This window comes from Salmo salar, chromosome ssa06 (assembly GCF_905237065.1).
Source record: "Salmo salar chromosome ssa06, Ssal_v3.1, whole genome shotgun sequence".
Classification (NCBI taxonomy): Eukaryota; Metazoa; Chordata; class Actinopteri; order Salmoniformes; family Salmonidae; genus Salmo; species Salmo salar.
The window spans coordinates 44,481,220-44,503,242 of NC_059447.1; the positions used below are offsets into that span (position 1 = coordinate 44,481,220).

At 39.9% G+C, this 22,023-nt stretch overlaps 1 protein-coding gene across 5 annotated transcripts in view; it reads left to right on the plus strand.

Annotated features, from left to right (window-relative positions):
- Window positions 1–22,023, plus strand: part of LOC106607479 (oxysterol-binding protein-related protein 7) — a 28,744-nt gene that overhangs the window by 5,225 nt on the left and 1,496 nt on the right. The window contains exons 2-19 of one of the 5 annotated variants that reach the window (XM_014204465.2): window positions 8,058–8,283; window positions 8,508–8,648; window positions 8,933–8,986; window positions 9,159–9,272; window positions 9,619–9,801; window positions 10,046–10,178; window positions 10,321–10,442; window positions 11,102–11,203; window positions 13,367–13,529; window positions 13,763–13,896; window positions 14,735–14,836; window positions 15,126–15,318; window positions 17,366–17,416; window positions 19,426–19,715; window positions 20,671–20,808; window positions 20,953–21,095; window positions 21,364–21,508; window positions 21,693–21,843. In XM_014204465.2, the coding sequence (XP_014059940.2) occupies window positions 8,140–8,283; window positions 8,508–8,648; window positions 8,933–8,986; window positions 9,159–9,272; window positions 9,619–9,801; window positions 10,046–10,178; window positions 10,321–10,442; window positions 11,102–11,203; window positions 13,367–13,529; window positions 13,763–13,896; window positions 14,735–14,836; window positions 15,126–15,318; window positions 17,366–17,416; window positions 19,426–19,715; window positions 20,671–20,808; window positions 20,953–21,095; window positions 21,364–21,508; window positions 21,693–21,843 (2,503 nt within the window). In that variant the 5' untranslated portion in view covers window positions 8,058–8,139. The remainder of the gene's footprint in view (window positions 1–8,057; window positions 8,284–8,507; window positions 8,649–8,932; window positions 8,987–9,158; window positions 9,273–9,618; window positions 9,802–10,045; window positions 10,179–10,320; window positions 10,443–11,101; window positions 11,204–13,366; window positions 13,530–13,762; window positions 13,897–14,734; window positions 14,837–15,125; window positions 15,319–17,365; window positions 17,417–19,425; window positions 19,716–20,670; window positions 20,809–20,952; window positions 21,096–21,363; window positions 21,509–21,692; window positions 21,844–22,023) is intronic. The other 4 variants (XM_014204466.2, XM_014204467.2, XM_014204468.2 and 1 more) reach the window with 4 other exon arrangements.

Sequence of the window (22,023 nt, forward strand, 5' to 3'; positions counted from 1 at the left end):
GTCGGGCAAGGCATTCTGAATGTGCACATGATGGAAGTTAGAGGTAAATATACATTTTTGTTGAATTTTTTTTTTTATTTTTAAAGATGCCCTGACTGTGACCTAAAATGAATGACAAAAAATGTCTAGTTTTTTGACTGATAACTAAAACTAACTAGGGATTAAATTACTAATGTGACTAAGACTAAAATGTATTTTAAGAATAAAACTAATACTAAATCTAATATAGCTGCCAAAATGAAGTCAGTGACTAACAGGATCTTATCCTAGGTTCTATTGATAGGACAATCTACATTATCACCAGGCTAGGCAATAAAGGATATTTTGCCTGTAGGCCTACTGTAACTAGGATGAGGTCCCAGCCAGGTGTTGTTGAATACAAAGCATTCAGGGAATGTCTTCAATTGTTTGTCATCTGAACTTCAGAGGACTACTCCTAAACAAGGAAATCCTTTCTAAGAACTGATCTGTTTATTGGAGGTATGGCTTCAATGTTAGTCATTTTACTTTCATGTGAAAATTGTCCTTAAACATGCTGTCATCATCTGCATTACCCAAACAGCTTGAAGCGATCACTTGTTACAGTTGACAGTTTCATTATTGATGTCCAGCCTGAATCTAGGCATCTCATTTGGTTGTCACTCAAAATAACAGCAACATCACAATGACGCATGGTTGCTGGGGCTGTCCTGTATGTATGGTATTGGGGTGTGTAACCTACTTTCCGTCTTGGCTCCACCCAATCACCCTTCCCTCTTTGATATGCAACATAACCCTGCTTGGTAACCAGTTAATAGTTCCTTCATACCATCCAACACAAGTATCCAAGAGAACAGTAACGGACCTATTTAGCGATATATTATATAATTTAAGTTTTTAATTGATTAAATACGTAAGCGAGAAAATATGTATGTAGACAAAGAGGAGAAACTCCGACCCCTAATATAATTTGGTATGCTTTTAAGGCATACATTAGGGGAATGATAATCTCATACTCAGAAATAGTTAAATCTGAGTTAGAAATTCAAATTAAAGAAAAATAAATCACTATCTTAGAAAAAGCCCATAAATCTTTACAAGGTAAAGAAGAAAATATAATTTCCGAATTTAACAGGAATATGATATTTAACTTTTGAAGAGAGCCATCAACTACAGATTAAACTCAAATAAAGCCTACTATTAATGGTAAATAAACCTGGTAAACACCTCGCAGCTCTCACAAAATGAATACACGCCAAACCAGTTATAATTTTAAAAGCGAAGGATACAAATGCTTTAATTGGTAACAAAGCTGTACATAACCATTTTGAAAGCTACTATGAAATTCTATATCGATCAGAATTAAATAAGTTGGACTGATTCTACAGCCTTCTTGGACTCAATAACCCTGAAGCAACTATCAGCAGATAAAAAATAAATAAAAAAACACAAAAAATTGAAAGTTTTACTCAAATGACAACACCAGTCACTCGATTCAGTGCTTCCGAGTTCCGTGTATCAAACCAGTTATTTCAGTTATATTAAAACCAGGAAAATCTGACGAGTCCCTTGCAGACTACAGACCCATACACTTCATATATTGCAACAAAATAATAATAAAACCCATAAGCAACAGAATGGCACAAGTCTTACCAGACCTGAAACATTTATATTTATTATGGATCCCCATTATCTGCTGCCAAGGCCGCAGCTACTCTTCCCGGGGTCCAGCAAAATTAAGGCAGTTATATACAATTAATAACAAGACATTTCAAAACACATTAAGTGTGCACCCACAGGCCACTACTCTACTACCACATATCTACAACACAAAGTGTGTGTGTGTGGTGCAGGGTTTCCCAATCTCTGTCCTCAGGAGCCCAAGTTGTTCATGTTTTTTTATTTTTTTTGCCCTACAGCTGATTTTTAAAATAATAAACTAATCATCAAGCTGCGATCATTTGAATCAGCTGTGTAGTGTTGGGGCGAAAACCAATACGGGCACCCCTAGGGGTCCCGAGGACCGAGTTTGGGAATTGCTGGTATAGTACGTATGTTATCGTGTGCATGTGTCTGTGCCTCTTCAGTCCCTGCTGTTCCGTAAGGAGGATTTTTATGGGTTTTTTGCAAATCTGATTTTACTGCTTGCACGAGTTACTTGATGTGGAATAGAGTTCAGTGTAGTCCTGTGCACCTCCCATAGTCTGTCCTGTATTGAGGGACTGTGATGAGACCTCTGTTAGGCATGTCTTATGGTGTATGCATGGGTGTCTGAACTGTGTGCTAGTAGTTTAAACTGACAGCTCGGTGCATTCAACATGTCAATACTTCTCACAAATGCAACTTTGAGCCAGGAGAGATTTGACATGCGTATTATACATTTTTGCTCTCCGTGGGCCAGCCGTGCTGCCCTGTTCTGGGCCAAGTGTAAGTTCTTAAGTCCCTCTTTGTGGCACCTGACCACAAGACTGGACAGTAGTCCAGGTGCAAAAAAACGAGGTGTTGTAAGACCTGCCTTGTTGATAGCATTGTTAAGGAGGCAGAGCTAGGCTTTATTATGAACAGAACCTTTGCTTTGACCATTTATATTTTAGAATCCAGGGTTACTCCAAGCAGTTTAGTGTCCTCAACTTGCTAAATTTCCACATTATTCATTACAAGATTTAGTTGAGGTTTAGTGAACAATTTGTCCCAAATACAATGCTTTTAGTTTTCAAAATATGTAGGACTAACTTATTTCTTTCCACCCATTTTGAAACTGATGACAGCTCTTTAAGTGTTGCAGTGATTTCACTTGTTGTGGTAGCTGATGTGTATAGTATTGAGTCATTAGCATACATAGACACGCCGAGCCAGTCACAAGTCATTAGTAAAGATTGAAAAAAGTAAGGGACCTAGACAGCTGCCCTGGGGAATGCCTGACTCTACCTGAAGTATTTTGGAGAGGCTTCCATTGTGTTCATTAGTGATATCAAAAGCTGCACAAAAGTCTAACAAAACAGCTCCTACAATCTTTATATACATTTCTCTCAGCCAATCAGTCATTTGTGTAAGTGCCATACATGTTGAATGCCCTTCCCTATAAGCGTTCTGAAAATCTGTTAATTTGTTTACTGTGAAACAGCATTGTATCTATCTGGTCAAACAACATTTTTTCCAAAAGTTTATTTAGGGTTGGTAACAGGCTGGTTGGTTGGCTATTTGATGGAAGGACTTTTGCTTCCCTCCAAAGGCCTGAGGGCGTATGCTTTCCTGTAGGCTTAGATTGCAGAAATAGGAGTGGCAATATCATCCGCTATCATCCTCGGTCATTTTCCATCCAAGTTGTCAGACTTGGGTTGCTTGTCATTGTTGATAGACAACAATAATTATTTCTCATCTTGCGCACTCACTTTACAGAATAAAAAATGACAATACTTTTCTTTCATATTTTGGTCGGTTATGCATGGATGTGTAGATTCAAAATCTCATGCCTGCATTTGCTGACATATTAATCTAACAACAGGGTTTATTAAAAATAGACACAAACAAATACAATAACATGTTTCGGTATAATACACAAAAAAAACAAGATGTAAACTTATCAATAATGGCTGATGCCAAAGGCTTTCTGTCTTGAGTGGCCTTTTCTGTTCAAAACATTGGAAGCATTCAACTTTCCAGCTGAAATAATACATTTCATAAAAATATTATGTAAATATCCTAAAGCAAAAATATACACACTATCTGAATAAATTGCTTTAGAAAGAGGCATGAGACATGGATGTCCTCTCTTTCCCCCATCCTGTTTGCACTGGCAATTGAACCACTTGCAGAAAGAATTAGGGAGGACCCAAACGGGTATTGGTAAACATGAATATAAACTAAACTTATTTGCTGACGATCTCCTGATATACCTGACTAATATTGATAGTTCAATACTTCGGAATACTCTAAAATCTCAGGATATAAAATGCACGTGGAAAAAAGGAAATGGAAAAAAATAACTAATCTACTGCAATCTTTTTAAGTGGACCACAAAAATATTAAATACTTAGGATGCTTAAGTGACAACAAGTATATAAAGATAACTTTATCCCATTACTCGACAACATGAAAGCAGATCTAATTATTAAATGGAACAATCTCCCCATAAATCTTACAGGTAGAATCTATTTTAGAATGGCATGGCTTTTTTTATATTTATTTTTGTTAATACCAATTACCCCACCGAAGACTTTCTTTAAAAAAAGTATGCTCTGCTATAAGACTTCATATGGACAAATAAAACTTCTAGAATAAATACAAAAAAAATTGTGTCCCTAAATCTGAAGGTGGTTTTAACCTTCCAGATTTGAAATTGTATCAACTCGCCAGCCAAGGCTTTTACTTGTAACATGTTGTGAAATTCACCAAAGACGAACAATGGGTAACTATTGAAGATGCACATGCTCACCCTCAATCTTTACACATGTCTATTTTTCCAAGGATAGAGCTAAGAACATGAAAAACTTCATAGTTAAGAAGACTAACATCATGGAAAAAATGAAACGGATTGTACAATATCACTCCCTAAAAGCACAACCCTATGGAACAATCCTTGGATGCCTGTTCAGAATTCACCAATAAATTGGGCACACATGGAAGACTAAAGGCATATGAGGTGTTAATAGGAAATAATTATTTAACGGTCGAATTAAAGAGCAATTTTAGACTGACCAACGTAGACATTTTCAAATACACTGTATGCAACTTAAAACTTTTGTCCAAAAGCTTTCAGATTGAAATTGTGCGATATCAGAGCAATGTTTGGGGAATCCTATTTGAGTCAGGAAAAAGTCAATCATATATGATGGGTAAGATGTACACAACCGTGCAGAGAGCCTATCCAACTGACAATCTCTTTAGAAAAAAATATAAAGTATTGGAACCAAGTCTTAAAAATAACTGATATTAGCACACGATAGTGTTGGAACATTAACACAATTCTAGGTAACAAATGTATGCAATATCCAGTAAACTAATGTATAGAATTGTTTATACAAGCGACAGAATTCACATTCTACAGCACAACGGCAGAGCCATGTCTTAAGTGTAAAACTAACAATGACTCAATAATTCATGCCTTCTGGGAGGGCTGTAAAGTCACTTATGGGCGGCGTTAGAATACTGTCTGTCAGAAGTTTTCCATTGTAAGTTTATATGCCATGTCGTGCATATTTCAAGACATGGCATATGAGTGTGCGGTGATATTCTCAATGGGTTAGACACAAATAAATCACTTTTATTGAGGAATCTATTACTTAAATACAGGAAGTCAAATGATACCCCAACGTTAAGAGAATGGAGGCATCAAGTGCTTTATTTAAATACTGGGAAAAAATCTGGCTACAGACAAACACAATTTGAAGTCACATGGGGCAGATTCATACAAGCATTACAAACATTGGGTGTGGATACGGTGGGAACATATGGGTCTGAGCAAGTGTGATGTTGTTCATGTTTGTCAAAGTATTCACACCCATTTACTTTTTCTACATACTGTTGCAGCCTGAATTTACATTGTATTACATTTAGATTTTTCACTTGCTGACACACGTAACGTTAAAGTGGAATTATGTTTTTAGACATTTTTACAAATCTGTTAAAAATGAAGACAATTCAGCTTTTGAGACTAAGTATTCAACCAGTTTGTCATTATGGGGTATTGTGTGTAGATGCGTGAGAGAAATGTATTTAATCCGTTTCGAGTTTATGGAATAAGTCAAGTGTATGAATATTTTCTGAAGGCACTATGTAAATGTTGTCTGTCTTGTCGATGTATGTTTTTGTTTATTGTAGTGTGTGTGTGCCGAACAAATATAAACGCAACAATTTCAAAGGTTTTACTGCATTACAGTTCATATGAGGACATCGGTCAATAAATTCATTAGGCCCTGATCTATGGATTTCACATGACAGGAAATACAGATATGCTTCTGTTGGTCACAAAGACCATCAAAATGGGCCTCAGGATCTCATCACTATATTTTTGTGCATTCAAATTGCTAATCGATAAAAGGCAAAAGTTCCTTGTCCATAGCTTATGCCTGCCCATACCATAATCCCACTGCCACCATGGGGCACTCTGTTCACAACATTGACATCAGCAGACCGCTCACCCACGCAACGCCATACACATGGTCGGTTAGACGTACTGCCAAATTCTCTTAAGCAACATTGGAGGAGGATTATGGTAGAGAAATGACCATTCAATCTCTGGCAACAGCTCTGGTGGACATTCCTGCAGTCAGCATGTCAATTGCACACTCCCTAAAAACTTGAGGCATCTGTGGCATTGTGTTGTGTAACAAAACTGCACATTTTAGTGGCCTTTTATTGTCCCCAGCACAAGGTGCACCTTTATAATGATCATGCCGTTGAATCAGCTTCTTGATATGCCACACCTGTCAGGTGGATGGATTATCTTGACAAAGGAGAAATGCTCACTAGCAGGGATGTAAACTAATTTGTGCACAATTTGAGAGAAATTATATTTTTGTGCGTATGGAATATTTCAGCAATCTTTTTTTGCAGCTCATGAAACATGGGACCAACACTTTACATGTTGCGTTTTATATTTTATGTATGTGCACTACCAGTCAGAAGTTTTAGAACACCTACTCATTCAAGGGTTTTTGCTTTATTTTGTACTATTTTCTACATTGTAGAATAATTGTGACAACATCAAAACTAAGAAATAACACATATGGAATCATGTAGTATCAAAATATATTTTATATTTGAGATTCTTCAAAAAGCCACCCTTTTCCTTGATGACAACTTGGCACATTATTGGCATTCTCTCAACCAGCTTCATGAGCTAGGCACCTGGAATGTATTTCAATTAACAGGTGTGCCTTATATTAATTTGTGGAATTTCTTTCCTTAATGCGTTTGAGCCAATCCGTTGTGACAAGGTAGGGGGTATACAGAAGATTGGCCTATTTGGTAAAAGACCAAGTCCATATTATGTCAAGAACAGCTCAAATAAGCAAAGAGAAATGGCAGTGCATCATTACTTTAAGATATGAAGGTCAGTCAATATGGAACATTTCAAGAACCTTGAAAGATTTTTCAAGTGCTGTCGCAAAAACCACCAAGCGCTATGATGAAACTGGCTCTCATGAGGACCGCCACAGGAAAGGAAGACCCAGAGTTACCTCTGCTGCAGAGGATAAGTTCATTAGAGTTACCATCCTCAGAAATTGCAGCCCAAATAAATGCTTCACATAGTTCAAGTAACAGACACATCTCAACATCAACTGTTCAGAGGAGACTGCGTGAATCAGGCATTCGTGGTTGAATTGTTGCAAAGAAACCACTACTAAAGGACACCAATAAGAAGAGACTTGCTTGAGCCAAGAAACACAAGCAATGGACATCAGACTGGTGGAAATTTGTCCGCAGAGTGAAGGAAAAACAGCCAAACAAGTGCTCGGCATATGTGGGGAATCCTTCAATACATTTTTCGTTACTCTATGATTCCATGTGTTATTTCATAGTTTTGATGTCTTCACTATTATTCTACAATGTAGAAAATAGTAAAAATAAAAACTTTTGACAGTAGTGTTTACATTTTCTTAATGAATTTTTTTTTTTTTTTTTTTATGTATTTTTTTTTTACTGTATCTTCTGTTTGATACTTTTGATAATCCCACCTGCTGCAGGTTCGGTCTCTAAATGAAACTTTTTCAGGAAAATATTGTTTTACTGAAATTTAAAAAATTAGCGTGTTTTTGAAAAAACTGACAATTAAAATTGCTAGTAGATTCAAAGATGCATTGTTGATGTTGCGCTGTCATATTCTTTGGTCAGTATTCCTGGACCTTGTCTACTACCAGTTTGTCCACCATGGACTTTTATAAGGCCAAGCCAACCATAAAGTTGAGGGGTGGATGATGTGAAGGTTGTCTTTCTCATTGATCCAAGGGACAACTGCAGCAGGGGCAGCACGTGTGTGTTCCTGACACTTGAATTGAAGACTGATTTCTCATGGTTGAAAAATGTTTCTTTTTTTGTTGACGTCTTCTCACATTACTGTAACTTTGTCTCCACAGAGCTGCGTTTCCTCCTCAGAGGGAACCTTTCCGAAAAGCAGACTTACTTTTAGCGACGTTGTTCCTCCAATCGTCAATCGTGATGATGGACCCTCGGGTGTGCCCACCCTCACTCAACAGCAGCCAATCAGTGATGAGCAGTCTGGACAAGTCTCCCGCTGGAGTATCCAAGGTCGGCCACTCGCGGAACGGCAGCGCTGGGTCATCACGCAACTCCCGCCAGGTAGTTTCTGAGTCGTTCCTTTTGATGGAAATTATCTTAGTGTGTTCGGGGTGTGCATGTCTTTGTATATGATGGGGCTCTTCTCTACACCATAATGCAACCAATGATATGTATATAACCATCATGAATATGTCTATGGATGCAACCCACTTTGAGTATGAAGTTATTGATGGACCATGCAACATATGAAAACTTATCTAACCCCCCCCCAACCCCCCCCCCCATAGCACTCCACTCACTGGGAAGTGTTGGAAGACAATATGGACATGAGTTCGGTGATCGGGTCAGGGCTGGACATGAGCGTCCCTGGTATCTGTGAGGGCTTTCTGTTGAAGAGGAGGAAGTACCCTATGAAGGGCTGGCACAAGGTAATGTGAAGGCTATACTTGGCAAGCCAACTGAAGTGCAGTTGGCAAGCCAATTAGTTGTGTTTCACCATCACTTCTGACTTCCTGTGGTGTATTCACTAGTAACCAAACGGAAGGAAATGGCAGATATTCAGCAAGAAGGGACTAATCCAGGGTTTCCCCAAACTAAACTTGTTTCCATTGCAAAGTGTTTTTTTTTTTTTTTTTACGGTGCACAATGTTTTGCGACTGGTGTGCACATATGAATACACCCCTGTCTGATGTGGTTCGGTCTCTTCTTTCAGAGGTACTTCCTGTTGGAAAAAGGAATCCTCAAGTACTCAAAGACCCAGCAGGATGTATGTATCCACAATACACTACTAAAAACACAAATTCAAGTAATGAGCGCAATCTTTCTGAAATCGGTCGGCGCCATATTGTAAACATCACAGGCTACGGAGTTCTTGTGTTATATACATATTGCACAATAAAGTGAGGGGTTTTCATCCATTGTGATGTTCCACTCATCAGATCCAAAGAGGAAAGCTCCACGGCTCTCTGGATGTTAGCCTCGCTGTCATGTCCATCAACAAGAAGTCCAAGCGCATCGATCTGGACAGTGGAGACTATTTATACCACCTCAAGGTACACTGACTATACAAAACATTAAGAGCACCTGCTCTTTCCATGACAGACTGTCCAGGTGATGCTATGATCCCTTATTGATGTAAATTGTTAAATCCACTTCAATCAGTGTAGAAGAAGGGTAGGAGACAGGTTAAATAAGGATTTTTAAGTCTTGAGATAATTGAGACATGGATGTGTATGTGTGCCATTTAGAGGTTGAATGGGCAAGACAAAATATTTAAGTACCTTTGAACGGGGTATGGTAGTCGGTGCGGTTTGTGTCAAGAACTGCGCATGTTTCCTTTTCACATCTGTTTGTTATCCATCTATATCCCCATTAATGTAACATTTCCTCTCCTGTTAGACCAAGAGCAATGACTTGTTCTACATATGGCTGACCAAGCTGTGTGCCCATCGTGTCTTCAAGAAGAACGAGGCCCTGGGTGTCCACCACGGAGTCCTCCATGCCCTCTCCATGGGCAACAGCACGTTGTTGCCAGCCATGGCCAGTCTAGCCCAGAGAAACCAAGCTGCAATGCCAGGCATGGTGAGTGAACAGAGAAACGGGCATGACGCAGTGTGGTCTGCTACTCGCAGTGTGGTCTGCTACTCGCAGTGTGGTCTGCTACTCGCAGTGCGGTTTGCTACTCGCAGTGCTACAACCAAATACATTCTGGTCACACCAAAATAGGTGAAGTTATATTCTGAATAGAACTAGAGGACTTTATAAAAATTGGCTCTGACACTTGACTTCTCTCTTTCCCTCTGTCCCCAAATCATGTGGTTTCCAGTACCCTCACTATGCCAGCTCTGCCTCGGTCTACCAGGCGGAGATGGAGGTTTCGCCCACAGCAGCCCCAGGGGTCAACGGCAAGGTGGCAGCATGGCTCCAGCAGACCCACCAGTCCGATACCTGCTCCCAAGGTAAGGTACTGTCATGGTGAAGCTAGGGAATCAAGGCTATCACTTTACAATTCAGCATTAAATGAATATCCAATTACTTTCAGAGCTAAGCCTCCGCTCCAAAGCTTTCTTAATAACCTTCTCTGACCCTTGACCCCCACAGAGCTAGCCCGTTCTCAGGCGGACTTGACTGAGTTGGCCCAGCTCATTCAGAGGCTCAATTGGCTGGAGAGTGGCCAGAAACCCATCTCCAACAGTGACCTAGAGCGACGAATCAACTTGCAGGTAAGGTCACCACCCTAACCACTACTCCACAACCATATATGATCAGTTCTCTCTAAAAAAAAATAAAAAAATTGCACACTTGTATTTCTGAGGTGAGCGCGCGACCCCTCTTTTACGCTGCTGCTACTCTGTTTATTATCTATGCATAGTCCCTTTAACTCTACATACATTAAGTAATCCTTCTAACCCTCCCCCCCCTACCCTCCCCCCAAAAAGATATAGATGTACTATTGTAAAGTGGTTGTTCCACTGGATATCATAAGGTGAATGCACCAATTTGTAAGTCGCTCTGGATAAGAGCGTCTGCTAAATGACGTAAATGTAAATGTACATGCATGTACATACTACATCGACTAACCGGTGCCCCGCACAATGACTCTGTACCGGTACCCCCTGTATATAGCCTCACTATTGTTATTTTACTGCTGCTGTTTAATTATGTAACTTTTTATTTTCTATTTTTTACTGAACTTTAAAAAAAGTAACCAACAATGCTTTAAGTTATTTGAGGGCTTGTAAGTAAGCATTTCACTGTACGGTCTACCTGTTGTATTCGGCGCATGTGACCAAATAAAATTGTCATTTATTTGACATTGGAATATTAATTTAGTGGTTGGCTAGTCTTTATTCTGAGCATATCCATTCTACTTGTCTTTCAGAATCTGACACTTAATATCCCCAAGGCCAAGAAGGAGAGGAAGACTACGAACAAGATATTTGGTCACTCTCGCACCCATTCTGGAGTCGAAACCTGTGGCATGGTAGGTTCTCATGTCCTATACAGTTGGTGTATGTTGTTAAAGTGGGATGTAATAGATTTAACACATTTTTAGATTTTTTTTTTTTATTGTACACAAAATATTCTGTCAGATAAAATGATATAACAAAAATGTCATGGCTAAAATATATAGTTGTTGCATAAGTATTCACCTGCAAGCCTAAATTAGTTCAGGAGTAAAATGTAGTTTTGACAATTTAACCTTTATTTAACTAGGCAAGTCAGTTAAGAACAAATTCTTATTTACAATGATGGCCTAGGAACAGTGGGTTAACTGCCTTGTTCAGGGGCAGAACGGCTGATTTTTAACTTGTCAGCTTGGGGATTCGATCTATCAACCTTTCGGTTACTGGCTCAATGCTCTAACCACTAGGCTACCTGCCATGGTCATCCTTCTTAACTGAGCTGTAGGACGGCAAGGAAACTGCTCAGGGATGTCATTATGAGGCCATTGGTGGTTTTTAAAATGACTATGGAGTTCTATGGCTGTGACGGGAGAGAACTGAGGATGAATCAACATTGTAGTGACTATACCATGATGACCTGAATGACATTGAAAATAATACCAATAAATATACAGAATAAATTTATTCCAAAACACTAAAGTAATCCTGGGGTAAAAAAAACACTGCAAAGGAACATACTTGTTGGCCTAAATGCAAAGCCTTATGTTTGGGTCAAACAACACATGACTAACTGCCTCTTTATTTTCAAGCATGGTGGCGGCTGCATCATGGTATGGGTATGCTTGTCATCAACATACTGGGGAGTTTTTCAGGATAAAAATAAATGGGATGGAGCTAAACACGGGAAACAACTTGGAGGAAAACCTGCTTCAGTCTGCTTTATGCCAGACAGTGGGAGAGGAATTCACCTTTCAGCAGGACATCCCATAGGGCGGCGCACAGTTGGCCCAGCGTCGTCCGGGTTTGACCGGGGTAGGCCGTCATTGTAAATAAGAATTTGTTCTTAACTGACTAGCCTAGTTAAATGAATAAAATAATAATAACATACAACCCAAGGCCAAATCTACACTGGAGTTGCTTACCAAGAAGGCCGAAGTTAGTTTTAACTAAAATCTGCTTGAAAATCTATGGCAAGACTTGGCAATTGCTGTCGAGCTATGATCCCCAAAAATAATTTTGAAAAGAATAATGGGCAAAATTAACAATCCATGTGTTCAAAGCTCTTATAGACTTACTCAAGAAGACTCACCGTTGTAAATTCTGCCAAAAGTGTGTCAAACATGCAATGACTTGGGGGTGAATACCTATCTAATCAAGGTACAGTGAGGGGGAAAAAAGTATTTGATCCCCTGCTGATTTTTGTACGTCTTCCCACTGACCAAGAAATGATCAGTCTATAATTTTAATGGTAGATTTATTTGAACAGTGAGAGACAGAATAACAACAAAAAAATCCAGAAAACTCATGTCAAAAATGTTATAAATTGATTTGCATTTTAATGAGGGAAATAAATAAGAAATAAGTATTCAGAATCCTCTAACTCTCTTCCACTTTCACCCACTGTTCCTGCCTGACCCCTCATTTTTCATTTATGATTTAGGGACCAGTACAAACACATTGACACATTGTTTACTCAATCTTATGGTTGCACTATAGTATATTTATCGCTGACGAGATGGGGTTTTCTAGGGACTAGAATAAAAAAAGTTAAAAGCGCAGCAATAGAGATTGCAGAGATTAGTAACATACAATATATCAACTCATTTCCTGCGTCATGAAAAGTTGCGTGCGCAGTTAGGCGTCAAAGTGTCTGGTTTTAAATTGAAGTGAAGGACAACTTCCAGCTTGAGGCAGCTCATGCAAGTGAACAAACATGTAACTAGATGGTTGTTTACAACATGGCAGATGTCATCGGAGGACTGATTTACGAAACGATCTAGCAACAGGCAAGGTAAAATACCACAAATAGAGCTAGATAAAGCCAAGAGAATAATGTACTCGTTGAGCATAATTATAGCCATCGTTCTTGTGTTCATGGTCATCACTCACTATTACGTTGGTCAAGGTCCCAACATCAATGATGCTAGCGTGCATCACTCGAACGTGATGGACGGACGGACGGACGGACGGACGGGGGGGGTGAATGGCTCTCTACACACATCCTTTCCCTTCTCCCTCAGTTTACCTCCAGCCACCTGAGCACATCGTCCAACCACCTGAGTGTGGGAGCCTCTTCAGTGCCGTCCATCCCAGATTATGTGTACTCCCAGCTCTCCAATCCTCTCATAACCTCCCCTGAAGCCAAGAAGATCCAGCAAGACATTTGTGCTGTGTCCCATAAGGGTAAGAGAGGGGTGTTACAAGGGTTTTGGGGTTCATTCGATTTGGGTGTTAATAAAGTTCCACATAGGAAATGCCATGTGCAGAGCTGGTATAGTGAAGCTGGTTCTGCAACATAATAAAAGGACCTATGTAGACCACTGCAATCCAGTGATGAGTTAGTTAGTTAGGAATGTATGGATGAATGCAACAGGAAATCAAATGAAAATGACATTTGTCTGCCCTAATCTTCTCAGTTCATGCGTCTCTCAAATCCATCCACGAGGTTCTCGCGCTGGAGCGTGAGCGGGTCCGACAGGCTTGGACCGGCCCAGACCTACGCTCATCCACCTCCAATCAACTGGCCACCCTGTGTAGCACACTGTCTGAGGTAAGAAGCCCGCCCTGGACACTCACATGTACAGCACACACGCTGAAACTGACATACACTGACAACACGAACCATTGTTAATGGCTCCAAAGGAGAGACCTACATTTCTTGAGTTTTTCTGGAAGTAACAAGAAGAACAGGAAGAGACCTTAGCGACCAATAGAAAGGCCTGATTCACATTAAGTCAATAACGCCTGTGGTCTCTGTTTAAAACACACAGCAGAGGTTTCTATGGGCCACACCTATTCTCTCGCTTTCACTTGCTTTCTCCTTCCAAAATATGCTTCAGTCTCAGCCTGCTGTTGTTCAAGTATGTGAAACCAGACAGAACTGGTTTGGGCTGTTTGGGGTTGGGACATCTAGGTACTGCCCATCAGGGGTAGAATCGTTCCTCCCAGTTCCCCTGTTTTGAGCCTGCCTGGATGCAACAACAAAATACTTTTCAAATGTGAAGACACTTGGTCACACAGAGGGGAAATTGCTAGATTTATCTTGGTGACACAAATAAAACCTCCCACAAACGAATCTATTTGATCCGAGTTACCAGATGTCGTTGAACTTCACTAATTACTATGAAAACAGAACTAAGATAGTTTGTTTTGGTTGAACGCGGCATCAATTGTTTTGTCCTGGACGAATCTGACAAAGCTGAAAGAGTGCTGAGGAAATCAGAGAGGGAAAACTTCCACCAAATGTTCATACTGTGCATGTGGGCCAAGGTTGATAAATAACGTGACAATGGGAGATTTCAAAAATGGGAAATGAGCTTAATATTGTGCTTGCTTTTCATACATTTTCTCTACAGTATACTAATAAGTCACTGTTTGTGTGTATCCAGCTGGAGGTGCAGTCTTGCCAAACCAAAGTTCATTCCCTGTCCCTTTCCTCTGGATCCACGGGGTGCTCCAAGGAGTCCTACAGCACTGTGCGTCAGGACCAGGTGTGTATTCAGCCGCCAAACCCCACTCAGGAAGAGGCAGGCTGCCACTTGTTTCTGAATGCATGTGCGTGTCTAGCTGTGTACTGTGTCTCTGCATCTGTTTGTGCCTGTAAGGGATTCTCTATCAAATGAGCACTGTTTTCTTCCTTAACTCTCTTTTGTAAGACATTATTGACATCACTTATCCATCTGAAAGCGTTCTTCATTTTGTACGCTTCCTGTTAACTATAATCTTACTCTACCTTCTTCGGTCACTCTTATCCTCCCTTCCTCTCCCCCCTCTCCTCAGAATGCTGAGAAGATGCCCTCTAAGGGTTGCTCTGTGCAGCGCACCCCCTCGCTGGCCGACTCCATGGCCGAGTACTATGACGCCAGAGATGTCATTGTCTGTGAGAACTCAGAAAACGGCGAAGAGGAGTCTGATGAATCCGGGCTAAGTGACATCACCACCACCAGTAACTCTGAGCCAGACGAGGTCCATGGTGAGCGGCCACCATATATTACTATTCAGCTGTGGTCATAGACGTAGAATGACTAGAACGGAAACTCTAAAGATGTTCTATAATATTGTGTTTGAGCAGTCCCATTATACCTTGAGTGCAGTTCGGTCCATTTGAGTTTTCGTCTTGAAAAATAAATAACAATATGCATTTGTTTTGTTTTAAATTCAGCAGTATCTAGTAAAGCTGGGACGATAAACCGAAAATGATTGATACCGACCATTTATCGAGGACGTTTTACTGATATCGATTATAACGATAAGTAGACTTTACTAGAGGAGTGTGTAGTTTGAAATGAAGTAAGTCTGTTAAATGTGGGCTATTTAACCTGTTGGGGCTACAGGTTAGCAATGAACCCCGAGTCGGGATTGCTAACAAGGCTGGAAATTCAAAACATCAAAAATCTAATAATTTCAATTTCTCAAACAATCAACTATTTTACACAATTTAAAAGATAAACATCTCCTTAATCTAACCACATTGTTCGATTTTCAAAGAGGCTTTACGGCAAAAGCATAAAGTTAGATTATGTTAGGACAGTACATAGCCACAAAAGTACAAACATCCATTTTCAATTCAAGGTCAGGCGTCACCAAAAGCAGAAACCAGCTAGAATTATGCACTAACCTTTGTCAATCTCCATCAGATGACACTCCTAGGACATTATGTTATACAATACATGCATTTTTTGTTCCATCAAGTTCATATTTATATCCAAAAACAGCATTTTACAGTAGCGTGAAATTCAGATTTTTTCTTCTCTGAAATGCTTCCGGTGAACATAACAAAATTACTATTCGAAAACATTGGTAAATTATAATATTGTCATTCAAAGAATAATATATTATCATCTTGTAATTGCTACCGAATGGCCAGATCTCAAAATAACTTTACTGGGAAATCACATTTTGCAATAAACGGGGTGCTATGCTAAGAACAATAAGCTATGCTATACAGTTAGCATCATCTAATATCGATAATAACATTGTAAATATCCCCTTACCTTTGATTATCTCCATCAGAAGGCACTGCCAGGAATCCCAGGTCCGGAACAAATGTGGTTTCTTTTGACAAAGTTCATAATTTATGTCCAAATAACACCAAGTACTTAGCGTTCATTATGCTCCCACAAAACGTGGTGGGGGGGGTGTAAAATCACGCCGAAAAGCTAAAAAACCTAGTAAATAATCTATTTACGTTCGTTCAAACATGTCAAATGTTGTTTAGCATTAATCTTTTGGTCCATTTTTAACGTTAAACATCAGTAATATTTTCACACAACCTATCCTATGTCTAGATAAACAATGATGACAAACTCACGCTTCTCAGATTTATGCGCAGGCGCAAAAAAATGAAGTGATGACATGTCAACTTCCTTGCATTCTAATTTGCTCTCTGTTTATCATAGACGCTTCAAACAACTTTATAAAGATCGTTGACATCTAGTGGAAGCCGTAGGTGTTGCGAAATGAATCCTTTCTCACTATGGTATCTATAAAACAATGACACTAAATAGTACAGTCACAAAATAAATAAAAAATTGATCTATTTTTCACAGGTTTTTGCCTGCAATATGAGTTTTGTTATACTTACAGACACCATTCAAACTGTTTTAGAAAATTCAGTGTTTTCTATCCGAATGTGTTAATAATATGCATATCCTAGCTTCTGAGTTGGTGTAGGAGGCAGTTAAAAATGGGCACATATTTTTTTCAAAATGTCTCAATACTGCCCCCGAGCCCCAACAGGTTTAACAGGACAATTGATGGCCCCACATTCAAAGTAGTAGTTTTAAGGGTAATATAAAAAAGAAACTGGTACACATTAATGTTAACTTGACTTTCAATTTATAGTTATCGTGATAATTCAGTAATTTTTATCGTGATATGGATTTTTGTCCATATTGTCCATATTGACCAGCTCTATCTAGGTAGTTATACTCATAAACTCGGCTGACACCAACGTTGGGTATGTGTATATATATGTAATCTGTGTACAAATGTAATTTTATTACGTTTTCTGAATATAGCTTCTACTTTGCCTGCAGAGGCAGTATCACCGGACCAACTGCAAACAAAAGGTATTTTGGGAATGGTCAAACTGAAGTATCAGTGGTGAATTGCGGCCATATTGGAAGTCCCATATGGATCGTTTTAATTCATTGATACACATAATTTATTTGAAAACGGTACATTTTCAATGTTGTATATGCAAGCATACTGATTGGACCCTGAAAACGTCCCAGTAGTCTACTCATTCTATTACCATGATTTTTATCATCACTCTCCTCCTTCCTCTTTGTCTTCCTGAGGTGTCTCTTTGGTTTTGTGGGACTGGTGACAATTTAACAAATGCATTGTTGTCTAATCTGTATAGACATTTCATTATTTAAACTTCATACCTTCCACCTCGATCCAACGTCCAACTGTGATTTGGAAGATGGTGAAATCGAGACTCAATTTTGCCTCTCACCATCCTCCTTTCCTTGACAGCTTTGGGCCTTCAGACTTTTTAAAGGGATGGTTCAGCGTTTTGGCAAAGAAGCCGTGATTTCACTATTTAAAATTCATAAAGAAACCACACTAGGCAACAAATGAATGTACCAAAAATTGCTGAGGATTATATGCACAAAGTCTAAAGATTTGTTTCCATTGTGGTCCTGTTAGCCAAGTGTCTGCTAGGCAAAACAAGAGACATTGGCACTCTGGCATTCCATCAATCATAAAGATGTCTATTTACTGTTTATCTATCCACGATAAACTCACGGATACTGTTTGTATGTCTCTGCGTCCAGTATGAAGTTAACTGCCAAAGTAAAGGAAACGCCAACATAGGTCTCAACAGGGCGCTGGGTCACCATGAGCCGGCAGAACTGCTTCAATGCACCTTGGCATAGATTCTACAAGCGTCTGGAACTCTCTTGAGGGTTGCGACACTATTTTTCCACAAGAAATTCCGTAATTTGGTGTTTGGTTGATTGTGGTAGAAAATGCTAGCTCAAGTGCTGCTCCAGAATCTACCATAAGTGTTCAATTCAACCTGGTCTCAGAGCATTTCATATTATTCTGTATGTAAATCCAAGACACTCCATTTTGTATTCTTTGTATTTGTGGACTCCATCACCCATTCCGTATGGTATGTTACAAATTACAAAATATGTTACGAATTTGCAAAATAGATGTTACAAATTCTAGCTAGGCGGCTAACGTTAGCTGGGTTAAGGTTAGTTATGATTAGGGGTTAGGGGAAGTGTTAGCTAAAATGCTCAAGTTGTCTGAGATTCGAACTCACAACCTTTGAGTTGCTAAACATTTGCATTAAACGCCCACCAATCCTACCCCACCCACCACCCTACTTCTTGTTTTTGCCTTATTAAGTAACCATTGGTCTTATGTAACCATATCATACTAATTTGAGTGGCCTGGATTTACTTTTACTATGTTATGTCTAGTCTGAGACCAGGCTGTTCAATTAGATTGAGATCTGGTGACTGAGATGGCCAGATTTTAATGCTTATCTAACCATATAGTGACCACTCGTACCTTGTGGGTGGGGGCTTTGTCATCTTGGAAGAGGCCACTCCCCTCAGCATATAAATGCTTCACCGTAGGTTGAAGGTGATCACTCAGAATGGCTGTGTATTTACTGGCTGTTACCTTGCCCTTTAAGGGGTTGAATGGCCCCAAACCATGCCAGGGAAATGCACCCCACACCATAAGAGCCCTCCAGGTACCTGTAGTTTCGCAAGCCAATGCTAACTAGCTTTAGCGCAATGACAAAGTCTACATGAACAGCTAGCATGCTAGCTATTCCCATAGACTTCCAAGAATTGCGCTAACGCCATTTGGCAACTTCCTTCAAACTGAACGCGGAGACATAAAGTGTATCCACAAGTTCATCTGACCCAGGAGAAAAATCCTGAACTCTCCCTTTAAGGGCTGAATCTTATGAACCATGTACATTTTTTATTTTTATATTCAAGCTTTCAAGCCCTAAGTGCTGGGTGTAATCATAAAAAAACATGAGATTCAATAGAAAATGTATAGAATTCCATCTAACCTTTTGTCATATGCCCTCTCCCCCTGGCAGCCTCTGCCACCCTGAACTACCGCACCAGTGTATCCAGAGCCCCGGACATGGTCAGCACCGTGCCCACCAACACAGGCCGCCGCACTGTCCTGCCCGCCAACTGTGTCGACAACAGCCACATTGGCATCATGACCATCCTGTACAACAACATTGGCAAGGACCTGTCACGTGTGTCCATGCCCTGTGGCCTCAACGAACCTCTGAATCTGCTGCAGAGAGTGAGCGAAGAGCTGGAGTACTCTGAGCTTCTGGACATCGCCAACCGCACAGAGGACCCCTTCGAACGGATGGTAAGGTGGCCCGACACATGCCTGACCTTAAAACGAAGCAGCTCAATTATAGGTTTGTGCTGCAATCCCAGCGTTGGTGCTGATTCAAGTGAATTGATCGACCTGTAGATTTGCTTAGTTGAAATCTGAAAGAATGGTGTTGGTCTCAAGGTCTACGCTTTCTCAAATCAAATGGTATTGGTCACGTGCCGAATACAACCAGTTTACCACGAAATGCTTACGAGCCCATTCCCAACAATGCAGAGTTAAAAAGACTCCAGAAATATATATATATATATATATATATATATATATATATATATATATATATATATATATATATATATATATATATATATATATATATATATATATATATATATATATATATATATATATATATATATATATATATATATATATATATATATATATATATATATATATATATATATATATATATATATATATATATATATATATATATATATATATATATATACACACACACACACACACACACACACACACACACACACACACACACACACACACACACACACACACACAAAAAATAAAAAAAGGAAATGGTAACACAAAATAACAACGAGGCTATATACAAGGAGTACCAGTACCGAGTCAATGAGTATGAGGTAGAGGTAATACAGTATGTACATGTAGGTAGGGGTAAAAGTGACTAGGCAATCAGGATAGATAATAAACAGTAGTAGTAGTAGCAGCATATGTGAAAGTCTGCTGTGTGTGTGTGTAGAGTCTGTGCATTAGAGAATCGGTAAAAACTACAAACAATGAATGGGGTCAATGTGAATTGCAGATTTGGCATGTAAAACTGTATATTGTGGTTCTTACGTATATTAAGTATTTGAGGGTAGCAGTTTGCTTCAGGTGCCATTTTGATATTGTTGATGGGTGTGATTTCACTCATCCGTTTTCCCATATCTTATTTTTCATGAAGCTATACATTGGCGTTTTCTCTATCTCTGGCTATGCCTGGGCTACCTGGCGGAACCGCTACAAGCCCTTCAACCCCGTCCTGGGAGAGACTTACGAGATCCACCGCAAGGAGCGTGGCTTCCGCTACGTCGCTGAGCAGGTAGGAGTTGAATAATCCTGACCGTGAATGATCTTGACCCAGAATCATCCTAGATACCATCTGCAAGGCAAGTAACCTCTAAAACTGATCCAGAGTGTCTTCCACTGAAGATTCAGTTATTTAACGTTTCCTTTCTGTTCCCAGGTCAGCCACCACCCGCCCTGCTCCGCTGTGCACGCAGAGTCTGAGAACTTCACCTTCTGGCAAGACCAGCAATGGAAGAACAAGTTCTGGGGAAAGTCTTTGGAGATCATCTCCTCTGGTCCAGTGAATGTCAAGTTGCCAAAGTGAGTGTTTATGCAAATTCCACCCTACTTTCACATCGTCGTTTTGAATGTATTGATCCATTGTTCAAAGTACAAGCTCAGATTTGAAAAGGCATTCGCCAAATGCTCTACTTGTTAGCTGTAACGTGCTTGAAAGGATAATTTACTATGTTATTCAATGAAAGGTTCATAGTATTGAAGCCGGCTCAGGTGTCCATGAATTTCAAGAGTGCGTGTCTCAATCTAGTTGTGCTAAACCCATGGCTCTCGCTCTCCCTCCACCCTCTAGATATGGGGATCACTATGAGTGGAACAAGGCGGTGACCTGCGTCCACAATGTCCTGAGTCAGCAGAGGTGGCTGGAGCACTACGGAGAGGTGACCATCAGAAACACCAAGAGTGACATCTGCACCTGCAAGATCTCCTTCGTCAAGGTGAGACCCCTGCCCGGTGCCCATAGAACATAACGCTCAATTGAAGAATAACCCCATAATGGGACCTGTAATGAATAAAATAAATAGTCAACAGTTGAAATGGGGTCTAGACATTCAAAATTTGCAAAGCTTTACATGGGGAACTACCTACTAAGTTTCCATTGACATTGCTCTCTCCCCTCAGTCCCGCTACTGGACCTCAGAGACAAGTAAGAACGAGGTGCAGGGCCAGGTTCTGAACCAAGCGGGAGAGGTGGTCCACCGGTTTGGTGGGCTGTGGCACGAGGGCATCTTCTGTGACACCCTGCCTAACCCAAAGTGCATCTGGAAGCCCAGTGAGTACTGCTATTATCTGAATAATCCCTTATCTGCTATGTACGATAATCCTAATCTCTAATCCAATGTTGATATTATAGTTTATCCTATAAAAGTGTGTAATCCACACCATTGTGCCTATTATATTTTCCCTAATCCCATACTATTTCTGTGAATTCTGTCTTCTATCTTGATCCTCT